This window comes from Salvelinus fontinalis, chromosome 1 (assembly GCF_029448725.1).
Source record: "Salvelinus fontinalis isolate EN_2023a chromosome 1, ASM2944872v1, whole genome shotgun sequence".
Classification (NCBI taxonomy): Eukaryota; Metazoa; Chordata; class Actinopteri; order Salmoniformes; family Salmonidae; genus Salvelinus; species Salvelinus fontinalis.
In genome coordinates this window covers 7,313,338-7,322,677 of record NC_074665.1, presented here as the reverse complement: position 1 = coordinate 7,322,677, position 9,340 = coordinate 7,313,338, and the positions used below count along the sequence as shown (strand labels likewise).

Genomic DNA, 9,340 nt, shown 5'->3' with positions numbered 1-9,340 from the left:
GAGCCATACAGCAGCCCTCATCATTAACCCACACAGAGCCATACAGCAGCCCTCATCATTAACCAACACAGAGCCATACAACAGCCCTCATCATTAACCAACACAGAGCCATACAACAGCCCTCATTATTAACCCACACAGAGTCATACAGCATCCCTCATCATTAACCCACACAGAGCCATACAGCATCCCTCATCATTAACCCACACAGAGCCATACAGCAGCCCTCATCGTTAACCCACACAGAGCCATACAGCAGCCCTCATCGTTAACCCACACAGAGCCATACAACAGCCCTCATCATTAACCCACACAGAGCCATACAACAGCCCTCATCATTAACCCACACAGAGCCATACAGCATCCCTCATCGTTAACCCACACAGAGCCATACAACAGCGCTCATCATTAACCCACACAGAGCCATACAGCAGCCCTCATCGTTAACCCACACAGAGCAATACAGCAGCCCTCATCGTTAACCCACACAGAGCCATACAGCAGCCCTCATCATTAACCCACACAGAGCCATACAGCAGCCCTCATCGTTAACCCCCACAGAGCCATACAGCAGCCCTTATCATTACCCCACACAGAGCCATACAGCAGCCCTCATCATTAACCCACACAGAGCCATACAACAGCCCTCATCATTAACCCACACAGAGCCATACAGCAGCCCTCATCATTAACCAACACAGAGTCATACAACAGCCCTCATCATTAACCCACACAGAGCCATACAGCATCCCTCATCATTAACCCACACAGAGCCATACAGCATCACACATCATTAGCCCACACAGAGCCATACAGCAGCCCTCATCATTAACCCACACAGAGCCATACAGCATCGCACATCATTAACCCACACAGAGCCATACAGCAGCCCTCATCATTAACCCACACAGAGCCCTACAACAGCCCTCATTATTAACCCACACAGAGCCAAACAGCATCCCACATCATTAACCCACACAGAGCCATACAACAGCCCTCATCATTAACCCACACAGAGCCATACAACAGCCCTCATTATTAACCCACACAGAGCCATACAACAGCCCTCATCATTAACCCACACAGAGCCATACAGCAGCCCTAATCATTAACCCACACAGAGCCATACAACAGCCCTCATCATTAAACCACACAGCCATACAGCAGCTCTCATCATTAACCCACACAGAGCCATACAGCAGCCCTCATCAGTAACCCACACAGAGCCATACAGCAGCCCTCATCATTAACCCACACGGAGCCATACAGCAGCCCTCATCATTAACCCACACAGAGCCATGCAACAGCCCTCATTATTAACCCACACAGAGCCATACAGCAGCCCTCATCATTAACCCACACAGAGCCATACAGCATCCCTCATCATTAACCCACACAGAGCCATACAACAGCCCTCATTATTAACCCACACAGAGCCATACAACAGCCCTCATTATTAACCCACACAGAGCCATACAGCAGCCCTCATCATTAACCCACACAGAGCCATACAACAGCCCTCATCATTAACCCACACAGAGCCATACAGCAGCCCTCATCATTAACCCACACAGAGCCATACAGCAGCCCTCATCATTAACCCACACAGAGCCATACAGCATCCCTCATCATTAACCCACACAGAGCCATACAGCATCCCTCATCATTAACCCACACAGAGCCATACAGCATCCCACATCATTAACCCACACAGAGCCATACAGCATTCCTCATCATTAACCCACACAGAGCCATACAGCATCCCTCATCATTAACCCACACAGAGCCATACAGCATCCCACATCATTAACCCACACAGAGCCATACAGCAGCCCTCATCATTAACCCACACAGAGCCATACAGCATCCCACATCATTAACCCACACAGAGCCATACAGTAGCCCTCATCATTAACCCACACAGAGCCCTACAACAGCCCTCATTATTAACCCACACAGAGCCATGCAACAGCCCTCATCGTTAACCCACACAGAGCCATACAGCAGCCCTCATCATTAACCCACACAGAGACATACAGCAGCCCTCATCGTTAACCCACACAGAGCCATACAGCAGCCCTCATCATTACCCCACACAGAGCCATACAGCAGCCCTCATCATTAACCCACACAGAGCCATACAACAGCCCTCATCATTAACCCACACAGAGCCATACAGCAGCCCTCATCATTAACCAACACAGAGTCATACAACAGCCCTCATCATTAACCCACACAGAGCCATACAGCATCCCTCATCATTAACCCACACAGAGCCATACAGCATCCCACATCATTAACCCACACAGAGCCATACAGCAGCCCTCGTCATTAACCCACACAGAGCCATACAGCATCCCACATCATTAACCCACACAGAGCCATACAGCAGCCCTCATCATTAACCCACACAGAGCCCTACAACAGCCCTCATTATTAACCCACACAGATCCATGCAACAGCCCTCATTATTAACCCACACAGAGCCATACAACAGCCCTCATCATTAACCCACACAGAGCCATACAGCATCCCTCATCATTAACCCACACAGAGCCATACAACAGCCCTCATTATTAACCCACACAGAGCCATACAACAGCCCTCATTATTAACCCACACAGAGCCATACAGCAGCCCTCATCATTAACCCACACAGAGCCATACAACAGCCCTCATCATTAATCCACACAGAGCCATACAGCAGCCCTCATCATTAACCCACACAGAGCCATACAGCAGCCCTCATCATTAACCCACACAGAGCCATACAGCATCCCTCATCATTAACCCACACAGAGCCATACAGCAGCCATCATCATTAACCCACACAGAGCCATACAGCATCCCACATCATTAACCCACACAGAGCCATACAGCAGCCATCATCATTAACCCACACAGAGCCATACAGCATCCCACATCATTAACCCACACAGAGCCATACAGCAGCCCTCATCATTAACCCACACAGAGCCCTACAACAGCCCTCATTATTAACCCACACAGAGCCATGCAACAGCCCTCATTATTAACCCACACAGAGCCATACAACAGCCCTCATCATTAACCCACACAGAGCCATACAGCATCCCTCATCATTAACCCACACAGAGCCATACAACAGCCCTCATTATTAACCCACACAGAGCCATACAACAGCCCTCATTATTAACCCACACAGAGCCATACAGCAGCCCTCATCATTAACCCACACAGAGCCATACAACAGCCCTCATCATTAACCCACACAGAGCCATACAGCAGCCCTCATCATTAACCCACACAGAGCCATACAGCAGCCCTCATCATTAACCCACACAGAGCCATACAGCACCCCTCATCATTAACCCACACAGAGCCATACAGCATCCCTCATCATTAACCCACACAGAGCCATACAGCATCCCACATCATTAACCCACACAGAGCCATACAGCATTCCTCATCATTAACCCACACAGAGCCATACAACAGCCCTCATTATTAACCCACACAGAGCCATACAGCATCCCTCATCATTAACCCACACAGAGCCATACAGCATCCCACATCATTAACCCACACAGAGCCATACAGCAGCCCTCATCATTAACCCACACAGAGCCATACAGCATCCCACATCATTAACCCACACAGAGCCATACAGTAGCCCTCATCATTAACCCACACAGAGCCCTACAACAGCCCTCATTATTAACCCACACAGAGCCATGCAACAGCCCTCATTATTAACCCACACAGAGCCATACAACAGCCCTCATCATTAACCCACACAGAGCCATACAGCATCCCTCATCATTAACCCACACAGAGCCATACAACAGCCCTCATTATTAACCCACACAGAGCCATACAACAGCCCTCATTATTAACCCACACAGAGCCATACAGCAGCCCTCATCATTAACCCACACAGAGCCATACAACAGCCCTCATCATTAACCCACACAGAGCCATACAGCAGCCCTCATCATTAACCCACACAGAGCCATACAGCAGCCCTCATCATTAACCCACACAGAGCCATACAGCATCCCTCATCATTAACCCACACAGAGCCATACAGCATCCCTCATCATTAACCCACACAGAGCCATACAGCATCCCTCATCATTAACCCACACAGAGCCATACAACAGCCCTCATCATTAACCCACACAGAGTCATACAGCAGCCCTCATCATTAACCCACACAGAGCCATACAGCAGCCCTCATCGTTAACCCACACAGAGCCATACAGCAGCCCTCATCGTTAACCCATACAAAGCCATACAACAGCCCTCATCATTAACCCACACAGAGCCATACAACAGCCCTCACTATTAACCCACACAGAGCCATACAGCATCCCTCATCATTAACCCACACAGAGCCATACAGCATCCCTCATCATTAACCCACACAGAGCCATACATCAGCCCTCATCATTAACCCACACAGAGCCATACAGCATCCCACATCATTAACCCACACAGAGCCATACAGCAGCCCTCATCATTAACCCACACAGAGCCCTACAACAGCCCTCATTATTAATCCACACAGAGCCATACAACAGCCCTCATTATTAACCCACACAGAGCCATACAACAGCCCTCATCATTAACCCACACAGAGCCATACAGCATCCCTCATCATTAACCCACACAGAGCCATACAGCAGCCGTCATCATTAACCCACAAAGAGCCAAACAGCAGCCCTCATCATTAACCCACACAGAGTCATACAACAGCCCTCATCATTAACCCACACAGAGCCATACTGCAGCCCTCTGAGCTAACATTGACTCATGTTTTATTAAGCAGCATGCTATGACTGATTGGCTGATTTCAAGGTTTTACTGTTAACCTACAAAGCAGTACATGGGCTTGCTCCTACCTATCTTTCCGAGTTGGTCCTGCCGTACATACCTACACGTACGCTACGGTCACAAGACGCAGGCCTCCTAATTGTCCCTAGAATTTCTAAGCAAACAGCTGGAGGCAGGGCTTTCTCCTATAGATCTCCATTTTTATGGAATGGTCTGCCTACCCATGTGAGAGACGCAGACTCGGTCTCAACCTTTAAGTCTTTACTGAAGACTCATCTCTTCAGTAGGTCATATGATTGAGTGTAGTCTGTCCCAGGAGTGTGAAGGTGAACAGAAAGGCTCTGGAGCAACGAACCGCCCTTGCTGTCTCTGCCCTGCCGGTTCCCCTCTCTCCACTGGGATTCTCTGCCTCTAACCCTATTACAGGGGCTGAGTCCCTGGCTTACTGGTGCTCTTTCATGCCGTCCCTAGGAGGGGTGCGTCACTTGAGTGGGTTGAGTCACTGACGTGATCTTCCTGTCTGGGTTGGCGCCCCCCCTTGGTTTGTGCCGTGGCGGTGATCTTTGTGGACTATACTCGGCCTTGTCTCAGGATGGTAAGTTGGTGGTTGAAGGTTTCCCTCTAGTGGTGTGGGGGCTGTGCTTTGGCAAAGTGGGTGGGGTTATATCCTTCCTGTTTGGCCCTGTCCGGGGGTATCATCGGATGGGGCCACAGTGTCTCCTGACCCCTCCTGTCTCAGCCTCCAGTATTTATGCTGCAGTAGTTTATGTGTCGGGGGGCTAGGGTCAGTTGGTTATATCTGGAATACTTCTCCTGTCTTATCCGGTGTCCTGTGTGAGGGGAGGTACCGGTCTGGTAACAACAGAGGGGAGGTACCGGTCTGGTAACAACAGAGGGGAGGTACCGGTCTGGTAACAACAGAGGGGAGGTACCGTTCTGGTAACAACAGAGGGAAGGTACCGGTCTGGTAACAACAGAGGGGAGGTACCGGTCTGGTAACAACAGAGGGAAGGTACCGGTCTGGTAACAACAGAGGGGAGGTACCGGTCTGGTAACAACAGAGGGAAGGTACCGGTCTGGTAACAACAGAGGGGAGGTACCGGTCTGGTAACAACAGAGGGAAGGTACCGGTCTGGTAACAACAGAGGGGAGGTACCGGTCTGGTAACAACAGAGGGAAGGTACCGGTCTGGTAACAACAGAGGGGAGGTACCGGTCTGGTAACAACAGAGGGAAGGTACCGGTCTGGTAACAACAGAGGGGAGGTACCGGTCTGGTAACAACAGAGGGGAGGTACCGGTCTGGTAGCAACAGAGGGGAGGTACCGGTCTGGTAACAACAGAGGGGAGGTACCGGTCTGGTAGCAACAGAGGGGAGGTACCGGTCTGGTAACAACAGAGGGGAGGTACCGGTCTGGTAACAACAGAGGGGAGGTACCGGTCTGGTAACAACAGAGGGGAGGTACCGGTCTGGTAACAACAGAGGGAAGGTACCGGTCTGGTAACAACAGAGGGAAGGTACCGGTCTGGTAACAACAGAGGGAAGGTACCGGTCTGGTAACAACAGAGGGAAGGTACCGGTCTGGTAACAACAGAGGGGAGGTACCGGTCTGGTAACAACAGAGGGGAGGTACCGGTCTGGTAACAACAGAGGGAAGGTACCGGTCTGGTAACAACAGAGGGGAGGTACCGGTCTGGTAACAACAGAGGGGAGGTACCGGTCTGGTAACAACAGAGGGGAGGTACCGGTCTGGTAACAACAGAGGGAAGTTACCGGTCTGGTAACAACAGAGGGAAGGTACCGGTCTGGTAACAACAGAGGGAAGGTACCGGTCTGGTAACAACAGAGGGAAGGTACCGGTCCGGTAACAACAGAGGGAAGGTACCGGTCCGGTAACAATAGAGGGGAGGTACCGGTCTGGTAACAACAGAGGGGAGGTACCGGTCTGGTAACAACAGAGGGAAGGTACCGGTCTGGTAACGACAGAGGGAAGGTACCGGTCTGGTAACAACAGAGGGGAGGTACCGGTCTGGTAACAACAGAGGGAAGATACCGGTCTGGTAACAACAGAGGGAAGGTACCGGTCTGGTAACAACAGAGGGAAGGTACCGGTCTGGTAACAACAGAGGGAAGGTACCGGTCTGGTAACAACAGACGGTAACATCAGCTTTAGCCCTCCTCTTCATTCCGCAATCTCAGATCAATCTGACACAGTAAAAGTTGGCCCCTGCTTCTCACTGACAGGCAGACACTGCCCTCGTGTGGCAGGAAGGTGTAACAGCAGAGCATTTTAATCAGGTGTCAGGAATGGGGATCATACAGATCTAGGCCAGGTTTCAATCCGTGGAGCGCTGTGGACAACGCGCCATTTAGAGGTTTTTCCGATTGAGCCGACATGTGAATCGTTCACCGTGAATGCGAACGTGGGAACAGATCGATAGATTGGATAGAATCACAGCCTTAGACCTTGATATATGTAGGCTTTTATATGTGTGGTGATGTGATCCAACCAATGGTGTTCATATGTTGTGAAGGGAACCAACCAATGGTGTTTATATGTGGTGAAGAGAACCAACCAATGGTGTTGATATGTGGTGATGGGAACCAACCAATGGTGTTGATATGTGGTGATGGGAACCAACCAATGGTGTTTATATGTGGTGAAGAGAACCAACCAATGGTGTTTATATGTGGTGAAGGGATCCAACCAATGGTGTTTATGTGTGGTGAAGGGAACCAAACAATGGTGTTTATATGTGGTGAAGAGAACCAACCAATGGTGTTTATATGTGGTGAAGAGAACCAACCAATGGTGTTTATATGTGGTGATGGGAACCAACCAATAGATAGATGTCTCTCTAGAAAGAAGGGCGATATTGAAGCAGGTCCAGAGGAATGCATGTTTCTCTTCTAATTGATAGGGGTCCATATGTTCCTGGTTTTGGAGATGTGTGTTGGAGATTTAGGAGGGGGAGCCCTGCACCTTGTCCAGGTCACGGAGGGGTTGTGTTATCTCAGTCTGAACCCCGTTGGCTCCTCCTAAGGGTGAGATGTCTTGTTATGAGACGACACCACATACCAAAAACCACACAACAACACTGACCAATAGATCAACATTTAATACATTTGAACAGTACAAAAATACAAAACTACTGTTTAAAAAGCATAGCAATGAGTCATAAATACACAAAGGAAGTGACATTTTACACTGTAGGCACATTAAACACATGTACACATTTCCTCCAGCAATCACAGTATAATTTTCTGTTTTACGCGTCTCGTTGGACATAGAGTGACATTGTCTGTTTACTAACTCCAGTTTACATGGTCTAGCTCCAGTACATACAGGTCTAGGATCGTAATTTGATATGCAGGAAATGTAAAACTTGTTTGAGCTTTTAAAAGGCTTTTGAAGTTTATCATTTCCAATTTGAAATTTCCGACTTGATTTTCCCTTACGAAAAATGTATCAACCCCTACTTAAATGTCTATTAATTATAATCCACATAATAATTCCCATTTCCTGTTGCTGCCGGATTATTTTCCTGCTGTAGCAAACCGTCTCAAATTAATTATCTGTCGTAAAACATTTATGGCAAAAAAAATATAATACAACAACAAAATAACAATTGCTGTTCTTCTCACCCAGACAGCAGATTCCTAATCATGGTGAAGGATGAAGCTGCTTGTGTACATGAGAAAAATATCAACTATTTGATTTATAACAATAACACCAGGGAATCCTAGTGCTGGGTGATCAGGGGTTGAAGCTACAGTAACCGTTGATATTCATTGGCTGATGTGGCATAAATCTGAGGTGGTATTGATCTGTTCGTCTTCCATCCAAAGGGGTGCACGGTGAAACTAGGTTCTTTAGTTGGAGCAATAGAGGCCATATTTGAGTTGTACTTTCCACTTATGGCACTCGGTGGGCTTAGGTCCAGTCATCATTGTTGCTCAGATGGCTATGCGTTTGGTATGGTCCAATCCAGTCTTGTCCAGTCCAAACCGGTTTAGTACTGGTCAGATGGCAGACTGTAATTTGATCAGGTTCCTCTGGTGCATGCTGTGGTGGCGAACTAACTCATCAGACCTGGCAAACTTCTTCTGACAGCTGGACCAGCGGCATGTAAAGGGCTTCTCACCTGAGAGGAGAGGAGAGGAGAGGAGAGGAGAGGAGAGGAGAGGAGAGGAGAGGAGAGGAGAGGAGAGGAGAGGAGGAGAGGAGAAGAGAGGAGGAGGATAAGAGAGGAGAGGAGAAGGATAAGAGGGGAGAGGAGAGGAGGAGGATAAGAGGGGAGAGGAGAGGAGGAGGATAAGAGAGGAGAGGAGAGGAGGATAAGAGACGAGAGGAGAGGAGAGAAGAGAGAGATGAAGGAGAAGAGATGGGAGAAGAGGAGAGGATGGAGAGAGGAGTAGAATAGGGGAGAGGAGAAGAGGGGAAGAGAAGAGAAGAGAGGAGAGGATAAGAGGGGAGAGGAGAGGAGGAGGATAAGAGGGGAGAGGAGAGGAGGAGGATAAGAGAG

At 49.0% G+C, this 9,340-nt stretch overlaps 1 protein-coding gene across 2 annotated transcripts in view; it reads right to left on the bottom strand.

The window, feature by feature from the left end:
• Positions 1-7,913: 7,913 nt before the first annotated feature.
• The window catches only part of wt1b (WT1 transcription factor b), a 20,354-nt gene continuing 18,927 nt past the window's right edge, over positions 7,914-9,340 (bottom strand). For both annotated transcript variants that reach the window (XM_055862107.1, XM_055862192.1), the window contains exon 9: positions 7,914-8,959. In XM_055862107.1, the coding sequence (XP_055718082.1) occupies positions 8,838-8,959 (122 nt within the window). In that variant the 3' untranslated portion in view covers positions 7,914-8,837. The remainder of the gene's footprint in view (positions 8,960-9,340) is intronic.